Source organism: Palaemon carinicauda, chromosome 44 (assembly GCF_036898095.1).
Source record: "Palaemon carinicauda isolate YSFRI2023 chromosome 44, ASM3689809v2, whole genome shotgun sequence".
NCBI classification, from domain to species: Eukaryota; Metazoa; Arthropoda; class Malacostraca; order Decapoda; family Palaemonidae; genus Palaemon; species Palaemon carinicauda.
The window spans coordinates 7,925,172-7,950,171 of record NC_090768.1 but is presented as its reverse complement, the minus strand read 5'-3'; the positions used below and the strand labels follow the sequence as shown (position 1 = coordinate 7,950,171).

At 37.3% G+C, this 25,000-nt stretch overlaps 1 protein-coding gene and 1 pseudogene across 3 annotated transcripts in view; both read left to right on the top strand.

The window, feature by feature from the left end:
• LOC137634309 (protein EURL homolog) overlaps positions 1-24,925 on the top strand; it is a 31,337-nt gene extending 6,412 nt beyond the window's left edge. The window contains exons 2-5 of one of the 3 annotated variants that reach the window (XM_068366669.1): positions 6,164-6,352; positions 8,328-8,438; positions 9,359-9,421; positions 15,286-24,925. In XM_068366669.1, coding sequence (XP_068222770.1) covers positions 8,330-8,438; positions 9,359-9,421; positions 15,286-15,482 — 369 coding nt within the window. In that variant the 5' untranslated portion in view covers positions 6,164-6,352; positions 8,328-8,329 and the 3' untranslated portion in view covers positions 15,483-24,925. The other 2 variants (XM_068366670.1, XM_068366668.1) reach the window with 2 other exon arrangements.
• On the top strand, positions 13,959-14,077 carry LOC137634584 (5S ribosomal RNA; annotated as a pseudogene).
• Positions 24,926-25,000: the final 75 nt, after the last annotated feature.

Here is a 25,000-nt window from a genome sequence, read left to right as displayed (position 1 = left end):
TATCCCGTTATTTAAAATTACGGTTTGTAATTACACCTTTGTACCAACCGTGTGTCACACGATCGTACATAGTTCATTTTGTGTATATATTATGCTTGTATCTTCGCTCTCCCCTCGCACTTAAAAGAACCTGAAAATCGTCTGCTTTTCCCCTCTGTAACAGTGTCGAATTTTCAGCATGAAAATTCTTGTTGCTATGAGATTTTGAATATAAAGGAGAGTGTTCTACAATAAACTAACTCAGTTGCTTTCATCCTGCCTTTGAGTCACAAACTTTCCTACGGCCCGTCACATTGGTGACCCCGGAGTGACTCGCTCCTCCCGCCTCCCACCCCCCTCCGGCCTCTCAACGTTACAATGACGCCGTTAACGCTTACCTTCTGCAGCAGTACTCGCCATCGCCAGCCGCCCGTATAGCAACGCATTTTCAGCTCTCTCAACAACCGTTGGGGGACCAAAGAACTTCGCTCTCCTTCGGGAAAATTACCAGTATTACTCGCCTGCAACTTGCCGCGGACGGCTCTCCTCGTGATGGGAACCTACTTCGTGCCCTTTGGGTAAGCCGTTTACCCAAACCTGTACGCGCTGCCATACCAGATGTCAATAGTTTACCTATAAAGGACTTGATGACCAAAGCCGACGCCCTTATGGACAGCCACTTCATGACCATCAAAACCTCCATCAACGCCTCCACTCGTGACCAAGAGAACACCTACTCAACTTCAACTGAAGCTGACGTGAATGCCGTAGGACACACACGCCTATGAATGCTGTAGGCCTATGAATGCCGTAGGACACACTCGCCTATGAATGCCGTAGGACACACACGCCTATGAATGCCGTAGGCCTATGAATGCCGTAGGACACACTCGCCTATAAATGCCGTAGGACACACTCGCCTATGAATTCCGTAGGACACACGCCTATGAATGCCGTAGGACACACACGCCTATGAATACCGTAGGACACACATGCCTATGAATGCCGTAGGACACACACGCCTATGAATGCCGTAGGACACACACGCCTATGAATGCCATAGGCCTATGAATGCCGTAGGACATACACGCCTATGAATGCCGTAGGACACACTCGCCTATCCCGTGACGAGCCGGAGTGGCAACAAAGCCACCCATCATCCACCACTCGCTCGCGCCCCAACCAACGACTTCTACAGCCACTCACTGCCGCTAATCGGCGCAGTTTTTACTACCTCTCCAGATTCAGGGCACCTATTTGACATGTTCAGTATGTAATTTTTAGGGGGGGAGCCATGTACCAACCGTGTGTCACACGATCGTATATAGTTCATTTTGTGCTTGTATCTTCGCTCTTCCCTCGCACTTAAAAGAACCAGAAAAATCATGTCTGCTTTTCCCCTCTGTAACAGTGTCGAATTTTCAACATGAAAATTCTTGTTGCTTTGAGATTTTGTATATAAAGGAGAGTGTTCTATAATAAATTAACTCAGTTGCTTTCATCCTGCCTTTGAGTCACAAACTTTCCTACGGCCCGTAACACCTTTTTGTGCTCAAGTAAGATGCGTCTCCGAATATTAGTGATGAGGTAATCATACTGTTAGCTGTTGCCATAACAATAAAAACTGTCTAGATTCTATTCCACCTATATTACAAACTAGAAATCTTGGAACCAGTAATTTGGTACCCATTATTTACACTTCTTATGCAGATATGTCACACCTTTCTTCCTCTATTTCGATCTACTCACAATTGTCTCGTTACAACATATAAGAGAAAATGTGCTGTTATTGTTTATATATTCCATAAAAGGATATCAAATTTTTGCAATTTGAAGTTGTTTAAAATGATACGGCATTTTATGACATGCTTGCCTATGAGAAATATAATTGTATTAGTGTCCAGAAAAGGACCAACATTAACTTGAAAACCGCCGATAATTTTAGCGGACAATTTTAGCGTCGCGTAAATAAAAACTTTGTCTCGACGAATAATTTTCGACATTTGAGAAATAATAAGACAGTCTTCCCCCAGCTTAGTCCACATTGAGTATCTATAGGCTGATAAAACGCATAAACATACGCTACCGGGGTCTAAAGCAATGTTAGGCAGGCTAGCCGATTGGGACTACGGTCTACCCTAGGACACTGAAGCCAAAGCAAAGTCCTTCAAAAAGAAGGCAACCGTGATTAACCCACACATAAAAAGGGGAAAGCACGTTACTAGAAGAAGAAAAGAAGAAGACTGATTACGTCTGTCACCTATCTTCATTCAATAAAGCGATCTCCCGCTAACATACTTAGAATCTCTTAATACTGCTGATATATCTTTGCATTTCAAATCTTAGATTAGATTAGGCTTATCTCTTGAACAAATAATCCAGTAGCAAGCTCTAATTGTGTGGTTGTGAACACTTTTGTAATACTTGGGTAAAAATACGATAATCTTATCAAGGACTTTCATTGTTTTCGTAGTGTTAATCCAAATGGTTTGAAATGTACCACAACAATAACAAGATTTGTTGCATAACTTAAGTCTATTCGTATCTATTGACAAACAAAAATATATAGTAGTGTGGGGAACAAAAATGCATTATCGAAATAAATATCTAAACTAACAAAAATGTTCAAATAAAAAAAATTAGAAAATAAACTATAATATAACTGGTTCAAAATCTGCAATAATACACATAGAAACTATAATTCTTAAGACACGTGAGTTTTCAAAATTGATGTAGTCTATCCTCTATTAATTTAAGAAGTATAACGGAATTATATCAATGACTCAAATATTTCTGAAGAATTGTTTAGCTATGGAAGCTGAATAATTTTAAACGAGCAACACTTGATTATTGCAAAACTGGGAAAAAAATACCAGACTATAAAGGAAATTTCGTTAGAAAACTGTGGTTCAGGAGGATTTTAAATAGACTTGTAAGATAGTTATCGAAATGAGCTCCATTTAACTAACGAATACTAAAGATTCTGCAAAGCAGAAGGGCATTTGTCAATTTACTACTCAATTTCGCAGACTAAATGTCATTTTTTTAATTTGACCCCAACGCCATTCGAGGGTAAGGGAATATCTTCGGATTTTGAATTATTATTATTATTATTATTATTATTATTATTATTATGACTTGCTAAGCTACAACCCTAGTTGGAAAAGCAGGATGCTATAATCCCAGGGGCTCCAACAAGGAAAATAGCTCAGTGAGGAAAGGAAACAAAGAAAAATAAAATATTTTAAGAAGAGCAACAAGATTAAAATAAATATCTTCTATATAAACTATAAAAACTTTAACAAACCAGGAGGAAAAGGAACAAGATAGAACAGTGTGCCTAAGTGTACCCTTAAGTAAGAGGACTCTAACCCAAAAGACAGTGGAAAACCATGGTACATTGTTCTCCAAGATTGGAGAACAATGGTTTAATTTTGGAGAGTCCTTCTTCTAGAAGAGCTGCTTACCATAGCTAAAGAGTCTCTTCTACCCTTGCAAAGAGAAAAGTTGCCACTGAACAATTACAGTGATGTAAGAAGAATTATTTGGCACAATGAAACAGATGATTTTATCGATTTAATCTAGCAATGGAGTCCGAATTCAATGGGTTTGGGTCAAACTGTACGAATCTGAATTTATATCTTTCATGTCATATAATATCACAGACACAATACTATTGTTGACAAATATTGCAATAATCAATACTCACAGACACAAATGATTATACCATTAGTCAGCCCGGTAACATAAGATTATCTTCAATGGTGGTGCACTTGTTCATTGTTTTCCGACAATATGAAATGAACATTGTACAACAATGATTACTTTAAGGGCTGCTTTCCTGGTATTCCTATCACGCAAGGGAACCATAAGTTCAAAGTTGGAGCAAATGTTTTTATGTTGACCAGGCTGACATGAGTCTTTTTATAGCTTATATATGACATATTAGTTTTTGACGTTGTTAATGGTTTATATAGGACATATCTGTTTTGACGTTGTTACTGTTTTTAGAATGATTTATTGTTAATTTATTTACATCATTAATTTATTTCCTTATTTCCTTTCCTCACTGGGCTATTTTTCACTGTTGGAGCCCTTGGGCTTATAGCATCTTGCTTTTCCAACTAGGGTTGTAGCTTGGCTAGTAATAATAATAATACACGTCTAGTTTATTGTAAACATTCTAAGGCATTTTGCATATCACAGTAAATTACTGGTGTTATTGTTAAATCCACATTATTGAAACACTTTGAGAACAAGATCACTCTATTTCAGCATTGTGCTTGAAGTAATATTAAGAATGTTAACAAAATGTCTCTTCCATTTGAAATCATCAAAGGTGATAGAACTGTAGCGTTAGAGTTCCTAACGGTTAAGTTTCGAATATATGGCTTTGAACATTATAGCAATCACTTGCTGAGGAATAAAACTCACTGACCCCTGGATACCCAGAAATTCTTCTGATGGACCAACAGTTAAACAGAAATTTACCACGACAATGATGACCATATATTTATACGATCAGCACCCAAGCCTCTTCTCCACTCAAACTACGATCAGGGAGGGCCAGGCAGTGGCTGCCGATGACTCAGCAGATAGAGCTATAGGCTTCCCCCGAACCCCCCCCCCCACCTTAGTTTACAAGGATGGTAAGGTTACAGACACTAATGGCCCTAGCGAGTGAGCGGGACTCGAACCCCCGACTGGCAAATACCTGGCAAAGACGTTACCAAGCAGGCCACAACAACCTAAAAACTTATCTGAACGAATCTGTGAGAGGTTTCTTCGTATGCAGTCACCTGGTGACTATTTTACAAATTAAACGCCGTTCGCTCCTCGAGGACTGCCTTCGATGTTGATATTAGCTTCATTGTTTGATATGATCAGGACCCAAATACATATATCTATAGGCTTTGAGTGTACCCAGGAATGATCCTGTTTGGGAAGCCAACGCAGAGTTGAAACTTAATCTTAGGGCTGGCTGTGGATACGGTAACCGAAAGGGGTTGAGTAAGTTGATAAGGATACGGCAATGTAAGGGCAATGGGTAATGGTATGACCATGGGGGTTAGCCCCCAAAGTAGGCTCCTAGGTTAGGTCATCTTTTTTTTTTTTCTTTTAAAATGTGTGTTTTAGTCATAACTTTTCAAATAGATACTTTAAATTGATGCTACTTAGGATATACAAACCGTATATATTTTCAAAACGATCATCTTGCGTTTATTATGCCCTGGGTTTTATAATATGAATTATATGTGAGGTCTGTGATTTTTTTATATCAATCATATGTGTGGTTCGACATTCATGTGGTTTCGGACTGTGAAGGATGTTTGGCCACCCTATTCAACATCTCAAAAATCAAATATTCGTCAAGATAAGCATGAAGTGTAACTGACAAACAATTGGGACTCACTTGGCGATTTAAATAAGAGATGAAGGAGAGTATTAAAAGTAAACCAGGAAGATGCCGAATTGATAATCCTTTTTTATTTAATTGACCTTAAGGAAACGAGTTTATGACCGAAGAGGTCTCTTAGAAATTGTTATTGTCTGATAAAGATGATATTAAGATTGACGAAGACTGCTTATTATCAGTAAGTTCACAAACTTAAAAAAAATGGAAAACCAAATAAACAATCTAATAAGCTTTTAGTTGTTCGGTGAAAAGAGCGCAAGTTCCGAAAATTTAAAATAACACAAATGTGCACCACTAATCATTAAATTTGATTAGTCTGTGAGAAACTGATATCCATTATATATAGATTCATACAGATGTAACCAAATACGAATAGGTGGTGATATTACTAACTGAAGTTACACCTGTTTTAGTACATAACCACCGTCATCACAATGGCGTTAGCATAGATTGATTAGTTGCCGATGTTTCTTTTCTTCATTACCTTCCCACCTTTAACGCATCGACTATCTATTATATAATGAACTAAACTAAATGAAAGATTGTAAAAAATATTTCCCCTTTGTTCTTCCAGAATTTCCAGGACGTCTTATTCTATTTCTGGAAGTTCCAGTATTGTTAATATTCAATGCGGTGCCAGAATTTAATATTCTAACAATAAATACTATATTCGTAGATAATATAAATATTAGACAATACAACTAACAGTGAGATGTGATCCTCTTGAATTAGATGGACAAATACGACTCATTTTCACCTATGCAATAGAAATCAACCTTACACATCACAGCAAACTTGAACAAAGGAAGAAGAAGACGTCATCAAAACACTCACAGCTGACGGACTGTGGGCAAGGTCAGCTGGATTGATTGGTTTCAAGGATTGTTGGTGCCCGCTAACTTCCTTCCTGCCTAGCAGTCCCTCATGAGATTGTGAATAAGCTGCAGAAAGTATTGGGTAAGAAATTTTTAGTGTCTGGTTGTTGAAAATGTTAGAAAAGGGATACTCTACTTTGTTAGAGTAGAGCATTTTCTTTTGTTTCGAAATGAGATGTTGGCAGACGATCACAAATTTTGACAGGACACTACGGTAGGTCACAGTGCCATCATAATCTAACTCATCACATTTAGTGAAAACTACTCTTGATTTGTGTTGAAGTGCAATTTATTGGTAAATATATAATTTGAGTGTTTGCTAAATTCTTGAAGCGGTATTATTGTACTGTATTACAGGGTAAAGTTAACCTACAAAAATTACGCTCTCTTCGAAAATGACACTCTTTCCTGTCGCAAATTAATAGTTTCAGAAATATATATATATATATATATATATATATATATATATATATCCGTTGATAAAGGGTGACCCCCAGTGTGGACTCTGGGTTTTGTGTGGGGAAACGGTATATAATGGTAAAACACGCCTTTTCTTTTCTATACATTACCACCTTGGATGTATAATAAACTGATGAAAAAATACGCTAATTATCTATATCCTATAATAACGGTATATTTTTCATTTATATCTACAGGTCGATACAGGAAAACATTTTCTGTCCGAAATGATAATCTATAATACAGTAAAACTTTACCCTTGAAGCTTATAGGGTACCTTATGGAGTAGTTATCTCAAATTTTAGCTAATTCTTTTATCATTTATCTGTATGTTACAACAGTCCTACTAGACAATTATATGATCATTTAAATTCCTAACCAAATACATGAACTATATGATTTTCCAATTAGTTTTATCCATTTCCGACCATGACTATTCGGGCAACCACTTAGGAGTTTTCTTACCCAGCCGCTTATATAAACAACTGCCGGGGATCATGGTGAGGAACAAAGATTTTTGAGTTGAGAACCTAAATGAAATGACTTGAAGCAATAGTTGTGGGCAGAAATACGTATTAAACACAAGTTAACCAGTTGGAAACATATATGGTTATTGTAATTGGTGTGGGATTAATTTACTGTTTCACAATTACCTATCATGGCCCTAAAATGGACCTTGCCTGACTGTAGCTTTCTTTGCTCGCTCATAAAAATTTATTTCAAGCTCTTATTAAATTGACAAGAGCTCGTAGAATTGCTGTGTACGCCAACCATGTCTTTTTTGCTCGCTCATAAACATTTATTTCAAGCTCTTATTAAATTGACAAGAGCTCGTAGATTTTCTGTGTACGCTAACCATGTCAGTCATTATTTTGGTGATAGTGTACTTTTAGATGAGCAACAACATCTATATAGTGTGCAGAGAGGGATTTGATTATAGTCAAATACTGAAATTGATGATATTACCTATAAACTCAAATTAGATTTAACTCCCATTTGGGAAAGGTCTTCTTATGATGGCAGTCATGCTGGAACTGAGGAGAGGGGTGAACTAAAAAGGGTTGTTTTGAAAGAACATCTGGGAACTTGCTTATAAATACTTGGAAGCTAATGATCAACAGAAAAATTTCCACGAGGTCGAGAACAAAACATACTTGGTAACCCACTGTCAGTCTCCAAAATATAAATGATAGTCAATAAAACGTTGAGGGAAATTACGAAATACAGTAGCCTTCACTCGTCAAATTTTTAAAGTGAATTCTAGTTTCATTAGAAATTGTAAAATTATCATTTATTTACCCCCTTTCTTTCCTAGTTCCCATTTCTAGTGTGATGGGTGAAGACATTCCATATTTATGACGACCTAGTAAACTATCGTAGCTGTGTTTCTCATAGCAAGCAGACACGACCTTTACTTGCTTTACAGTTGATGGGAACTACCTTGTTTTCAAGCTTCAACAACCATTTCCAGCTATTGCTGGAAGATACTCCTTAATTGAAGATAGTTTTATATATAGATGAAAAAATGCAAATTGCTGGAGAAGTTCTCATGTTTGGTGTTTACAAATTATTAAGAAGAGATTTAATTTTTATTGCAGAAATGGAACAGGAAATGCTGATTAGGGTATCCAATGCTTCACCATACAAAGCTCCTTTGAAAAAATGCTCACTTGCAGCAGTCAACTGGCAAAGAAGATCCAGAGATGAGTGTAAGTATTTTCTATGTGGTAAATTTATGTAATTTGTTTGGCTGTAAATATCTAGATATTATAATTCGTTATTGTATTGAATACTGTCTTATATTTATTGGTGATCAATTTATAGTAATGAATGCTCTTATATTTTTTATTAATCGTCATATATGTTTTACCAATTATAGTGTACTAATTTAGTGTATTGTAGGTGGTTTAGAAGCTTCTGTGAAGTGACCCTTCTGTGCAACTGCCTTTACATTTTATCCATTCTCGTTTGTATCCTCTTACTCAGATGTCCGACTTAAATTTGCTAAAATTTTCAACCTTCATTTAAGAAACCTCTCTGGCAAGACCTTTGAGCCTCTAAAAATGTAACTTGCTAATTTATGATAATAATCTTAAATTTTTACCTGATAATCACTAGTCCATTCAAGTAACTTAGTGTGTCTTTGCAGGAAGTTATAATATTGTAATCAACTGTCGTTTGTTTTTTTATTAACGGGTTGAGGTAGCCCATAGGAAATGTCTATGCCACCAATCTACTGGACTGGGGTTCAAGACCCACTCAAGCTCATTAGTTTCTTATGTCTGTAACCTCGCCATCCTTGTGAGCTAAGGATGTGGGGTTTTGGGGAGCCTATAGGTCTACCTACTGAGTCATCAGCAGCCATTGCCTGGCCCTCCTTGGTCCTAGCTTGGGTGGAGAGGTGGCTTGGGCACTGATCATATGTACAGTAGATATATATTGTCAGTCTTTAGGGCATTGTCACTGTCCCTTGCCTCTGCTATTCATGAGTGACTTAAACCTTTACTGTAAAGTTATCAACTTTTGTAGTTTATGAACCAATTGTCACACTTGTAAAACAAGATGTTACATGATTTGTCATATATTAATTCTTTTAGCAGCTTTCATTTTAATATAATGAATATTTCAGTGTCTTCGCTTTCGTTGTCTGCCGTGAAACTACTGAAGAAGGAATTACATGACATTGTTCAAAGTGAGTTGAATATGAATATGATTTTCTTTGTAACTTTATGTATGAACACCTGTATGCTCTGAAAATCATAGGTTCATTAAGGTAATTGAATATTGTTTATGTTAATGCTCCTAGTTAATTATGAAGATAGTTTTCTTTATATATACAGAACCATTTTTCTGCTGATAAAGACAATAGTCTGGATCAGGGAGAAAGCGTAATGGTGCAGTTGACTTCATTTATTCCGGTACGTTTTATGGAAGCTAAGGTGACGTCGGTGTACTGGACTCGATGAAGCTAATTGTACTAACTTCAGTTTGTTACTATGCGAATACAAACCTTCGTCATTTTAATGGGGTATGTAAGCTTTTTAGCATACTTTTGTTCCAACTATGTAGAAGAAAACTGTTGGGTATGGCAACAATGTATGGGTGCACCATGCTTCCACCTACCTATCGGCGATGCTAGCGTCATGTCGTCACTTAGTTTGTCATCACCATAGCAATCGGATGTCTGTTTTCTTTGTTCTAAGGGTGTGACATTTTCAAATTGGTGTGAAAACAGTACAGGTATTTGAGAATTTGTGATGGTCTTGAAGGTATCCCATGTAGCACCTTTGTGAGCTGTATAGGGCTCAGTCTCCATCCTTTTTATAATCAATGGAAAAAGGTATATTGTGAACTCCTATTGCGAGGTTTGCAAATGGCACCCTCACCAATGGGAAGATATGTAAACATAGAAGGTGAAATCAAGAAGGATTCATCGTTCACCCTTTGTACTGTATATGTACGAGTATATATTTGTTCAGAGATGAAATGCAAATTCTCGTTCTTTACTCGCAGTAGATTTGGCCTGAGCTGGTGTTCAGGCCTTAAATCTTTGAGTGAGGTGGCAGCTAAACCTGGGAGGGTGATAGCGTCAGACAACCACTTTAGATTTGGCCTCTATAGAGTGGACCTGCTACACTCTGCTTGCTTTTCTGTTTACTGGCTGTCCTAACTTTGCTTTTATTTTGCTTTCAGGTGTGACTGCGCTGTTTTGAGGAAGCAACATGCGGGTTTGTCCAGGCACGGCCAGCCATACTTGTGGTATGTTCCGGTTTCCCTCAGACTGATTCTCATCAGCTTTGCTCTTGTTGCAGAGGACACTACTGCATGGAGAGGTTTCCCTTCAGAGAGTGTCAGGAGTGGCCATCCTCCCAGTAGGAGCAATTCTGCTGCAGGAGGAAGAACTTAAAATGAGATTCTTCACTTCGACCTCTGCCTCAAAGGTCAGGAAACTGAGACGCTATTCTTCGGTCTCCTCCGGAGGACAAATGAGTAAGAGAGATGTGCCTTTAACTCCCAGACGACTTTTTGGTCCAGAAGTCCCGGTTGCTTCCCCTGGAGAAGCAGTGGCGCTTCTTTCCTGTGCAAAATAATCCATTGATGCTTTTCATGAGCTTCGGCCATCCTTGGGACTTTCTGGTTCTCGGTCGAAGGATCATCTTCTGGAGGTGTTGAAGCATAGTGCACAGCAGGAGTCCCCATTAACTCTTACTGGGATTGGCCCAGGTCCACCCCTTTCCGTGCCGAAAGAGGCGTTTCCCTTCTCTCCGTTCCTGTGCCCCAAAGTCTCTTCTTTCCTCCTCAGGTTATGCCTCTCTAGGGTAACAGCCTCGCTCACTAACCCCCTGGAGTAATTATGCGCGCTGAGCCTGCTCAGTGAAGGTAGCGAGCTCCCTTAGGACTCCCTCATGGTCGTGAGTAGTTGTCCTTACTCGAGAACACCACCTCGAGTTTCTAGATGTCACTAGCCCCCTCTAGCTCTTTGGAGCGAGCGGGGGACCACTCGCGTCCTCCCCCTTGTAGCCCATTTGGCTCGGCATTACACCACGGCGTATAAGATCCCATTGAGAGACACATCTATGAACAACAGAGTTCTCACCCAAGATACCCACTGCTGCAGGTGACTCTCCCGTTGAGTTGGGGAGGCCAGTTTATCATCACCCAAATCACCCCCTCAACGTAAACCTTGCACTCGTCAAGCCAAGCGCAATATCCCTTTGGGATCAGCGTTGATGTGTATGTTCGCGACTCTACATGTGCCAGACAATAATCACGCTAGAGACGCTGACTATGGGTTTTGCTAAGAAGTTTTTAAAATCCTCAATTTTTATTTTTTCTAAAACTGCCTTGCTAATTTAAGGGCGCATCTTACCACTTGTAGCGTCTTATGACACAGGAAATACGGTAATTGTAATTCTTATTTTGTTACAGTTTTTTACGTTGCCGCTCTCCTCCCGTCGATGTCGGCCGGGGAAGGGAGTGCGCATTCCTTAATTTGTGTCTGTTCTCTTGGTGGACACCTTTCCTGTCTGCGGACTAGGTTCTCCTTCCGAGGGAGTTTTTTGTTACATAATTTGTTTTATTGTTCCTCAGTTAGCGATGCCGTTCTTCTTCTTTCGGCTAAGATAACCAACATAGAAAAGCAGTGATTTTTTTTCCTGGGGAGTCTGCTGTCACTGCACCATTACTTTTCTGCTTTCCTGTGCCTGGTGTAGCTCCTGATCAACACGCTATCCTCGAGGAACTGGCTCCGGCTAAGTTTTCTCAGGTACCGCTCAATGCAGACCTTCAACTTGAACAAGGCTTGTTGAGGGGAAGCAAAGAGCGCATCCCGGATGTCCGCCTCCAGGGGTTGGAATACTTTCCTTTCCGTGGGAGTTTTTCTCCTCAGGTGTTGGGCTATTTCTCCTTCCGAGGGAGAACTTCCCTTCATCGTCTCTCTCTTCTGCGAGTGATCACACCTCTTGTTTGAGAGAGAGAGATCACCCATAGAGACACCTCTGTGGAGTCCTTCCAGAGATCTTCTTGCTGAGCAGTCTTCTCTGTGGGGTATCGTCATCGGCGTGTTCGCCGAGCTCATGGTCCTCCTTGTCGCCTCAGATACGCTCTTTCGCCTTTGGCAAAGAGTCTTCTATTTGACTCGTCGTCAACTTCTACCGAACGATCCCCTTAAGAGGATTGTTCAAGGACCTTGTAATATCGTCAGCCTGACGAGTCTCGTCAGTCTTGCTGTTCTCTCGCTGGTTACCCTTGCCTGTCTCACCTGACTCTCCTCGGATTCACCGTTCGCCAGCCTTGCGGCATTCGCTTATTCAACTCTCTTCTCCAACCTTTCAATATCGAACTGCTGCTCATGGCTAACTGTTGCCGATCATCTATCTCCAGCTCGCCCATCACCAATCGTCAGCTTGCCGATCTCCGTTTGCTTGCTTGTCTTTCTCCAATCGCGGACTTCCAGATCTCCAATCGTCAGCTTGCCGATCGCCGATTGCTAGCTTGTAGATCGCCAATCGTCAGCTTACCATTCACCAACTTGCCGTTCGCTGATTGCTAGCTCATCAATGGCCGACTTCTAGCTTGCCGATGGCTGATTTCTAACTCGCCGATTGTATACTGTATTCACCAATTGCCAATCACCAATATGCAGCTTGCCAGTCACCAGCTCGCCAACTCTCCAATCGTCGAACCATACTGTTATTCCTCGACTCGCCCAGTTGATCAATTGCCAGCTATCTAAGTGTCGTCTCAGATCACCGGTCGCCAATCTCCATATCTCCAATGACTAATCTACATCTCCCCGATCACCAACAAGCAGATTGCCGATATCCGTTCACCAGCTTTCGAGCTTGCCAATCTCCGATCAAAGCTCACCGATCGCCGATTGCTAGCTCACTGATCACTAACCCACCGATCCTCGATCCATTCTGCTGTTCCTCAGAGCTTACCTGATTGCCAGCTCATCAATCGTTAGCCTACTTTGCCAGCTCGCAGATTGTAAGCTCAACTATCTCCAATCACAAGCTTAGCGATTGCCGATCGCCAATAGACATTTTGCTGATTCCCCTTTGCCTGTGACCATAGTCTCTCTCATCAGCCTCTTCATCTGCCAACCTTGTGGCGCTCATCAGACCAGCTCTGCTCGTCAACGAACTCCAGTTTGTGACTCCCGCTAGTTTTAGCTACCTGGTTACTCATTCTTCGTTGACCCATCGGCATGCAGTTGTTCACTGTTCGACAATGGTTAGTCATTCGCGGACTTCTCTAACGGTTCACCGTTTACCATCGGCACTTTGATCGCCAACTCGCCGATCAACGGCAGCTCGTTGCTTGCCAACTGATCGGGTAGCCTTCGACCGCTAGTCAGTCGTCCTCCGTTCACCAACGGTTAGCTATTCGCCGGCTCTCCAGCGGTCAGCCGGTCGCCGCCTGCCAACGGTTAGCCGGTCATCTTCGGCTCACCAATTGCCAATTCCCTAGTCGACATCCTGCTGATCTCAAACAGCTCGCCGTTCACTGGCAGTTAGCCGTTTCACTGTTCTGCAGCGTTCATCTGTTGCTAGTCGCTGTTCGCCATCGCGCCGATCCCCTAAATGATTGGCAGGCAAACGGCAGTTCCCATCAGCAGCTCATCAAGAGGTGACTACCCACAAGCACTCTTCGACTACAGAGCGGCACGAATACCAGCCCTTGAACATTGTTCAAAGGAACATCATCATCCCCGTCGGTGCACCGTGAACAGCCATACCACGTTGAAAACGTCACTTCTCGTTTGATCAACAAAGTTAAGCAACGTTGGGTCTGGTCAGTACTTGAATGGGTGACTGGCTGGGATCACCAGATGCTGTTGGCAATTCAAAGGAAGGTCAAGTGTTGTCTTACCCACTTCTCGCCCTCCTGCTCCACACATAAGTTCAGACTGAGTCTTTCGCAGGGAAGAGTCCTTATCCAACTCTCTCCGGCCTTCGCGCATTGAGTTAGTCCCACGAGATCGCAGATTAATCTCGAAATCTGTGGAGGATTCCATCCTTTCCCCTACGGGTGACCAACAGAAGGTTGTAACACCTAAACCTTCTGTGCTAGAGACCTTCCCTCCGAGGAAACAGTCTAAGGACTCTTAAAACTCTACCGAAGTTAGCTAGGTGTTAGGGTTTCCTCTTATGTGCTAACACATAAAGGGGAATCCCCGGGTGAAGCCAAAAAGCTAGATTGGTAGGGACATCCGCCCTCCTAATGGGCGAGTCATACCCCTATAAATAGCATAGGGTTTTATTCCAGTTATGGAACAAATGACAAATTTGGAAGTAATTTGTATTTTTCCTAACGATACAAGCCTTTAGCTATTTATACAAACTTACCTGCCAACCCTGTCCCCCTTGAAGTCCTACATGTACCTCCAAGCAAAGTGAAGCACAGTCACAGGTGTGTAAATGAGAGGGATAGTTAGCCACCCTCTCTACCCCCTGCTAACTGGCGGGATGGATAGTTAACCCTCGCTAAATTTTAAGTGCTTGTCCTTTCAGCTTCACCAAAAGTAATGCCCCTATAAATAGCTAAAGGTTTGTAGCGTTAGAAAAAGTACCAACTATTTCCAAATTTGTCATGTGTTTACACTGCTAAATATCTCGTAGGTACTCAAGAAGTTTATAAGCATCTGAAACTGTAAGAAGTTTTGCTGTTAACCAAGGCATTTGTTGATGATAGATGATTACTGAATGTTTTGCTCACCTTGAAAATCATATTTTGTTCAAGAGTGTTTATCAAGAAAATTGAAGGATCTTCGTAAATATGATGTAAAACGAGAGACAGTTGGGTTTTGCAAGGCTGTAGAGAATTTGTTGCAATGCATTATAATTTTTCAGAATTTAATTATCTTGCGTAAAATTCAAGGTTTGAATACCAAATACCGTATGTGAGGAACAACAGTACATACTGTGGCATTTTCTTTTTTAATTCAGAAAAAGTGAATTTTTTATCCATAATGTAGTTGGAAATTTACATGCATGCTTGTCAAATTTACTTGAAAATTACCTTTTTAGAAAATTGATTATTCTTTTGCAGATGCATCGGGTGAATTAGTAGTATTGTTACAAGAGCGCCAAGGGTTGCAAGAGGAAATAGATATTCGTTCTATTACAATTGAGCAGCTGCTGAAATTTGCAGAGAAGAGGCAGCTTCAGCTTGGTGAGCCTTTAGCTATACAGATGAGCATAGTCAGGAATCAGCATGAATCTGGTGTGGAAAGTGGATTAGGGTAAAATTGGTTGTTTTTAGGGTAAGTAAACAGATTTGAGTTGAAACATTGTTTATAAAAAAAGATTTATTAGGAATTGCAGTTTCTACAAAGGTGTTTTGTATTTAGGTGCACATAAATAAGAAGTGTCTTAAAAGTTGCTGCTGTTCAATAAACTGCAGCATTCAACATGAAATTGCATATCATAAATTGTTTACACAGCTACACAGTCTAGAGTGCCTGTATTGAAATTAGTTGGTTTTCCTGATTGGGATTTTTTATGGTGAAGGTAATGTAATAGGTTGTGATTTTTATTTGATGTGCTATGCATAATAGATAACACACACATGAGCTATTTATAAAGCTGTTAGAGCTCAGATTTTATACTAGTTAACACAATGTCTGCTCTAGACATTTTAACCTGTAGTCACTGGAGTGCTTGCAGTATTATCGACAATAAGCAAAGTATTTTATTCAACTGATGTAGGTTTTTTATTTGTTCACATTTGCTAGAAAAACTGAAGTATGATTGCAAGAAATGAGGGTGACCTAGTTAAGGGGACATAGGGCTTTTAAGAGTATTTATCAATCGTTACCCCCTAAATATATCCAGAATTAAAGATATTGAAGCCCAATATTGTTCATTGTTGAATTACATCGTGAATATTATAAAGGTTAAATTTTTATCATTTTCTTTTCTAGGAGTAGAAGTTCAATTATAATGAAATCCTGTTTCGGCTATTTGAGTTGAGAAATTATCTTATCAATTTATTAATTTTGTATGTTAGTACTTATAAATCATATGATGGAGATTTTGATTCAGCAAGAGTAGATTATTGGAATTTACTTTTAGTCACTAGTTGGGGTTACTAAATGTGGTATGTTCACTTGCCTTACCTCCATACCTGTACACTGATTTTTGCCCTAAGCCATGCACCATTGTTCTGAATTGTGAATTCTCAGATAGATGAATTCCATTTTTGCGTTGGCTTGTAAGTCTTTGATGACTGCGATATTTTTCACATTATGTAGCGCCCAGGAATGGGGTCTTTGCCACATGCGGAAAACAAAAATAAGATAGAAGTACAGTATTTTAAATTGCTGTAGTGACAATTTTTGAGCTATAGTATTCATTTTGGGTTCTTTCGTGTTTCCATCCATAATAATCAGTCGTAATAAAACTTTTTTTTTTTTTCTTTTAGGTAGGATAAAGTTTGAGTTAGGTAGTAAAAAAAAAACTACCTTTGTTAATAAGTATTCGTCAAAACCTGTAAAATATAGGAAAGAAAAGTTTGTTGTATTTTCTTCCTAAATTAATTCTATCAAAAGAAGTTTTATTTTTTTCAAATCTACCCAGACGTAATTTGCGAAAGAAAATAATCTTAAAGTAAAAGATTCTGAGCACGAAAACAGTGATTGCTAGACAATAAAAGTTTTCTATAGTTATTCAGGACCATGTGTGCTGTGGTTACACTAAGGTTCTAACACTAACATAGGTCTATTTTATGCTAAGGTGCAAATTGTAATTTTTAAAGAATATTTAAGAAAAACTTTTACATCACAAGGACATCCATCAGCCGTCAAGGGAGTCATGACTGACAATGTCATTGACATCCATCAGTCTCCAAAGAGATAATCGAGCTTTTGTTACGGTATTTATTTGGAAGATTTTATAGTACCTCTAGTAGTGCATTAACTAAAAAACATAAATGTCCTTAAACAAATTCAGTATTAACAATTCCATTACAGTACTTTTAGTTACTGCATCTTTTTGGAATATATATTTAAGAATGCTATGCTCTATATTTCTCCACATTCAAATCAGTGGAAATATAAATGGCTTTGCATGCATCTGTCAAACAGTGGCTATATTTAGGAGACCTGTCACCTTATAAGCACAGTATGGTTAACAGAAGGTAAAGCTTTTCATGAGACTCCTTCTATGGGGAGCCTTTTCCCATCTGAATGCTGTGTCTTATTTTGTCCAGTAGTTTAGCATCCATTATGTTTGCTTGAACAGGCTGTTATGACTAGTGATAGTATGTAAGAGTTTTGTGTAAAAAAACATTTTATTATTAGTTTACTTTTCATGTAATTTTTTTTTGGTAATGATACAAAGTGATTTAATTAAATATATATTTATAATTCCAGATTGTTAAGTCTGTTTTTATGACAAAATTCTGTATATTCTTTGTAGCATTTTACCGTCTCCAATGATAGTTATGAAAATTTGGGCCATGAGCGTTTTGATAAGTTATTTTGTTCCTCAATGACCTCAGGATAGACTTAAATAGCATCCAACATTAAGGCAACAAAAAATGGTAATGACATTGGCATTCACTTTTCTTCAGATTGAGCGGTCTTATTTAATTTACTTTTGTATGCTTGATAATGGCAGAACGAAGAAGTTTGTCTTAATTTTTTTTTTAAGTTCTGAATGGTGGTTGTCTTCTTGTACTCTCATACCTTGGCAAGTAACATATCATATTCATGTACCTTTATTTTCCTTAAGTATAAGGTGACATTTGTATCCCTTATTGTTGGCAATGAATGTAGTACTTCTGATTTTCAGTATTTTGTGAAGTGAGTGAGTTATTCATGGTACAGATTCATGCCCTCCAGTAGGTAAATATTGTGCAGTTGTTTCTAGTCCACTTAGTGATTTTCACCTAACTGGAAGTACTGTAGTACCTTTTATGAGTTTACATTGCACATGTAGCCTCATTTATATTAATTTTTAGTGAAGGAACTGAATTACACAAACTATATTCACATTAGAATTACAGGGAGGATAAAATGCAAATCCCCTGCATATTTGAAATGATTGCCAGCCACAGTAAACCATTCTCAGTATGAATGATTGATAGTATTTTGAAATCCTATATGGTTTTGTAATTCAATTCAAACTTATCAGTATTTTTTATACTCTTTGTAGTCAGTAAATGTACAAAGGAGTAAGACATTTTACCAAGTATTACTAAACCTTGCTTTCACATGCTAGTGATTAGGTGGTTATTTTATCTATGCCATTTTAAAATATGGTAAAGTTTTGCCTTAAACTACATATTTTTGTTATGATCTTTCATAATGTTAAGAATTATTCCTATTCTGGTAACAGAAATATTCCCCACCATGAATGAAGTAGCTCGTTAACAGCAGGCTTCTTCCTTGTACAGTAATGTTCTTGTAAAATCTTTTTCTCTATAAAATTGATGTTTCAAGCTGCATAATTTAGATTTCTTAGTTACATCTATGTATACATAATACCATTGTTTGGTAAGGATATTATTTCTTTAGATATGTAATGTAGCCTGCAAATTATCAATATTTCTTAAATTGACAATGTTTGATGTTTTATCACCATTCTTATGAATATTGTGGTTATTAAATTACCTTATTCTTCAATTTAACTATCCACTAGAGAAGCCTTAGTTTTTAATCCATGATTCCATTTTAAGTTAATATATCATTCCAATATCAACCTTGAATATTTTAAAGAATCAGCCAATTTTGGTTTTTAGCTTTAGCAGAGTTGACATTTTCTATTATTGTAATTTTTATTTCTCAGTTGCCATGATCTTTTTTGCTTGGGTGGTACACTTAGTTTTTTCATTCCTTTGGTAAGCATTTGGACCAAATATGCATCTTTAGGGTCATAAATTTTGCTTTAGTTGAACCCAAAATCATCTAAAGACAAAAGTAAAAATAAAAAAGTTAGTATTGATTTATTGGAAACTGGAAGTCATCAGCTTAGAAAATTTGTCCCAGTCCTAAACCTGTTTTCACCACCCCACAGAGGATAAAGGGGTTTCTCGTTGTGTAGTAATCGTTCACCGTCAGAATTAAAGGGGGCACCACAAGGTTTACTACTTGCCTCCCATGGTGGTCTGTGTTGTTCCCCATGCTTTTCAACATCTATACTAATGATCAACCACTGTTTAGAGATATCCGTAGATTCATTTACCACCATTGAGAGCAAATTATTAGATACATAGAAAGATCTTAATGAATTCTACAAGCAAAACTTCCTAAATGCCAACCCAGACAAAACACAGGTATTTGCTTCCTTTCTTGAAAACTACCATGCAAAAAGGGAGTTGAACATCTTATGGAATAATAAGAAACTGAAAAGTTGGTAGCTTCCCTGTCTATTTAGGCATTATATTAGACGGAACACTATCTTTTAGAGAGTATGTAAGGAAAGTAAAGAAGGTAGCTACCAGAAATAACCTCTTCAGCAAACTTGCCAGTTCAAATTGGAGAAAAAATCATTAAACCCTTGGCATTCGACTACTCCACTGCTGAATACTGCCCTTCCAGAATATTAATAGATTGGCAGGCCTTTGCACCACCGAACGTCTGCCGAACAGTCCATTCAAAGACCCAAAAATGTGTAAACGAAAATGAGGAAAGGCAGCCACTCTATGATCACCGGGTGGTTAGATGAAGATTGAAATTCTGCAAGTTTCATAACCACCACTATCCTCCACTCCATGGAGTCAAAAACTTAGCACCTAGAACGTTGGAGAGAAACAGACCACTACCCATCTAGTGAGGCCATCCAGAGCCCACGTTAGTCTCTTACCTGTGGAACTACCCTGTGGAACAAACCTTTGTAGAAAGGATTGGGTCACTCTTAATCGAGCAAGACCAAGTTGTAATGACTGGAAACAATCTTCATAAGTGTGATCTCGCCCCCTCTGCCGAGTGCCTATGTGGGCATCCCATCCAGACAATGGATCACATACTTTTTGGGTGTGAACAGGGTCCAATCTCTACAGAGTTATGACCTCTGCAAATGTAATCAAGCTGCTATGCAGCGAGTACTGTTTTGGCACGATATGCTAAAATGATGATGAAGTCTCAAGCCCAAGCTTTTCAGACTTTAGCCTATGCTTTTTGTGCACTATCAATCAGAAAACATGCCTGTGATCTGTATTTCATCTGCTAAAGACATTAAAAGTAATACTGAAAAAGTAGATATAATTTATCAATGTTGCTGGTCCCTATAATAATGACATGAAGGAAATACAAAGGAAACTTTATTGTAGAAATTAGTTTGAAACTGTAATCCAAGCAAAGAAAGAGCAACTTGGGTAATGGCTTGGATGGAGGATGCTATGTAGTAAATTACTGAGACTTGTTTTAGTGATACACGTTCTAGATACAAAGCAGTCCTTTTTCTCTTGTAAACATTTTGTGGTCCATATGTCATCCATTTTGGAATGATTGAAGTGGTGTACGTAAAATAGATTAAGGACTTAATTTTTTCTTTTGAGTATGTTTTTGTTTGATGGCTTCATTTTACCAATAACAGTACATACTGTAGTTTTACTTTGTATTGTATATTGTATTTATATTCCTTATATGATGTGTGGGATGAATATCAGAAAATTGTAAACATGGAAAGTACATGTCCAATTTGGGAACATTATTGCATTTAGCAAACCAAGAAAATGCCATCATGAATTTTCAAGCTGACATAGCTCAAATTTAAAGACCAAGGCTTTGTGAAAAAGTTATATTTTTTAGTATTGTTTTGAAACTCCCATCAGCCCACTTCTATCCACATTTATTCTGTGGTAATATACAATCCCGGAGTGCACAGCTTGATAATTGCTTTTCTTCCCTTGCCAATGTCTACAGCCTAGTCTTTTAAAGGCACATCTTTTTCATTTCTTTTGGGTTAGTTTACAGTTTTCCCTCATCCTCTACTTTCTCTTGACCAGCTCTGTGAGGATCGAGCTAGACTCGTTGGGCTGGTAAATCTCTTTTTAATAATAATTATTCTCTCAAATCAGTTAAACCTGAATTTAATCATTCTATGGGCATATCTAATGGAAGTTTTCTATAAAGTGTTAAAATAAATATTCTTGCAATCTTATTGGTTTGCCAGTAATATATAGCATGCAAAATATTCAAACCCTACATAGTGTAATGTACTCTATCCAGCATAGAACTTAATGAGTGATGGCTTTTAATTTGAGCAAAGAATATTTTACAATATACATTGTAATCACAAAAGTTGTATAAACCACACTAATTAATGCTTATCCAATCAACTAAAATGATGGATATCTCATGCACATATTTTTAGTCACCATATCACTGTATTGTAAGCAAAGATACTCAATAGCATTACATTTCAGTTTTTGGAGCTTGGTTGTGGCATCTCAATTAAGTGGTTATTAAATTGCAAATTAGCATTCCTAAACTGTAGGAGAGTATAATTCTTTATGCCATACTTGTACTAACAAGGGTATGTATCAGAGCTTATTACAAACACCTAAATTAAATGTGTGTTTTTGTGTCATACTGATCACCAGGGTGCTTGTCTCAATTGTCTTAATACAGTAAGAGTATCTTTGTGTGTAACAGTATTTTAAGCTGCTGGGAAAAAGATTTTTAATTTGTGTAATTATATAGCAAGAGAACCAGTTTTAGGTAAATTTGTTTATTAAATTCTGTATTTTAGTTAATTTCGTGTAGAAAGAGATCTGTTATTGAAGCAAATAAGGAATATGTTATAAACTTTTTCTCATTAAAAAGGTTAATTTGTGTAAATTGTAAGTAGTATATTTTTTATTATTAAAAGCTATGCCTTTTTATCCCGAGTGAAGTAATTTTACAATTACTTTTAAGCAGATTCTTTTCTTTCTTATTTTTTTTTTTAACCCAAATGAGATTTTTATGGCCTTTTTTTTTCTTTTTTTTTTACCCAAGTGAGATTTTTATGGCATTTATTTAGTCATTATGTATCAACACTTAATTTTCATTTAGTGAGGTCTTTCATATTTCCCATCTTGAAAGTGAAAGAACAGATCGTTTAACATTTTCCTCCTGTTCTTTAGTCTATCAATTTGGAAGCGACTGAGTCCAGTCCAAAATCTTTAAATGCTCTGCTCACAAGCATTGTGATATGCCACCACTTTCAGCTGATGTAAACAACAGGAATAATGATAAGACAGATTAAAGGTAACTATGTTACTTTGAGTAGTGATTCATGCTGTTGGTGCATGCAGCACATCCATATACCTCTTGCCAGAACAGAGGAGCAATGCGATTGTTTTATTTATGAGGGAACCGAGCCACAGCTGAGCAGAGACCATTTGAGTAGCGGAACATATCAAGGATTTTAGGGCCTCCTGGGTTCTTCTTAGCTGATTTTGAGGGAATTTAGTCTCGTACTTGTTAATCCAAGCACCTTTTTTGTGGCATTATTTTCATCTTTTGTATTTTAAATCCATAGTTTATAACTGCTTTTATGTTATTCATGTTGATTTACAGGTGTAGTTATGGCCATGTTTTTTTTTTTTTTTTTTTTTTTTTTCTCTCTCCAAGTTACCATATTATACACTTATCATTTGTCTAAGTGATATCTAGTTATTATGAGTGTCATATTACAAGCTTTTGTACACCATTGTGGTTTTTATTCCAAGATTACTTCATCTCTGAACTGACATGTAAATTGCAGATATGCTGTATTAGTTTGATGTTTTACTAAGAGCTTTGGTGTTTGATTGACATAAAATACCTATTGTCTATGAAATTTTAATATTTTGATAAATGAGATTATACGACAGGGCATTTTATGAGTTTTGCCATTTTATTCAGTGTTAGGATAATTCAGTTTATAGTTTCCAGATGACAAGATATGCTTTTCTGGTGAAAAGTTATTTTAATGTTTGTTCATTATAATGGTAGTATATGTGTACTGTAGTCGCTAAAAGTTTTAACAATACACAGTTACAGAAACCTATGTATAGTAAAACTTGGTTTTTTCATCAGTATTGATATGGTTGTAATTATACTCAATTTTTTTCAATGAGGCGCATTTGCACTGACTCGCAGAGGTGCCCTTTTAGCTCGGAAAAGTTTCCTGCTATCTGATTTGGTTAGAATTATCTTGTCCAGCCAATCAGCGATCAGGAAACTTTTCCGAGCTAAAAGGGCACCCCCTGTGAGTCGGTACAAATCTGCCTCACTAAAGAAAATGTACTATAGTTTTAGTATTTCTATAAAGTAGTCAGAAACTGTGTTTTTATCACCCATATTATTGAATGTTTTTGAGAAATTGAAGACCAGATGCTGTTTCCATGTTTTGTTCAAGTGTGCTGGTGCTATAGTACAAGTAGCTGATATATTTTTAAAGATATTTGTTTTTAAAAGACAGTGAATGTTTTCCTTCTTTTAGTTGGGTCGCACTTCACTGGTATTTTGGTTAATGGTTTCTGTCATTCTTAAAACTTCAATGTATTCTTATGTACTCATATTCTATGGATGTATAATCATACCCAATTTAAACTAATGCTCTTTATTATATTAGGTTGATAAAGATTAAATGGAATTTAAAATTAACTTTCTGAATTATTCTCTGTAAAACATTGTTGTTTTTAGTACAAATGATATTTGGTAAATTATTATACTGTATTAGATTCGCCTTATTGTACAATATATAATTTTTTTTATGATTTTAGGGTATTTACTGAACTTCAAGATTTTCACAGGAATTTAGTTTTTATATATATAATTAGTTCTTATAATGCTAATTAGATTACAGTTGTGTACAAATCATGTACAGTTTATGTAAATCTGTATTCCATAGTATTTTCCCGAATTTTTTACTTATTATTAATTATTATTATTATTATATTATTATTATTATTATTGTACAGTACATGTTTTTACTCATTTTGAAGGGTATTCCTGTAGAAGTGGATTACCCCAAGATCTTCAGTACCTTTTCTTGTTTATTTCTTGATATTTATTGATAAAAATATAACTCGGATTTATCACTTGTTCTGTGGGCATTCATTAAAAATTTTGTGAAGTGGCTAATTTATGTAATTGTTATATGTATGGTGTGAAATAAACCTCTGATAGTTCTGGTAGTGAAGAATATAGCTCTCAGTGTTATGAGTTTTTAATGATTGTTTTTATTGAAGTGTTCTGATAAAACAATTCGAAAGAGACCCTGTCAGTTCTCTCTAATTTTGTTGGGAGTATTACTATAAATTAATAACTTCTTAAGACTTGATTTTACTATGACTGAATAAAGAAATTTCATAATTTCATTGCAACTGGTGTTTGATGAAACTACAGTAGTAATAAATCTATTGTCTATTTTTAACTCATTTTTATGATAATTTATGAGGACTTCTCTTGCTCTCTTAGTAGTTTCCTTTTCACTGAAAAACATAAGGAGAGGGACTACATGATTACTCTGAAGATTGATGGTGCAATATGGTGTTTGTACCTTATGAAGTGTGGAGTGGATTTAATGGTGTACCATAGTGTTAAGTACTGTACATTGTTTTCAATGTTCATTGGTGACCATTTGATGTAAGTATCAGAGCCTTAAATTGTTAATACTTTTGCAGAGAATTGACAATTTTTTTTGCATTGTCAAGATTTTTTGAAAGCATTCTGTTGAAAATCTGACTTATATTAGTAAATGTTTTTACAGTTCATTTTGTGTCAATTACCTGCAATAATTAGTATAAACAAAATGCAGTAGCAGATAAATCGATAAACTTTTCTATA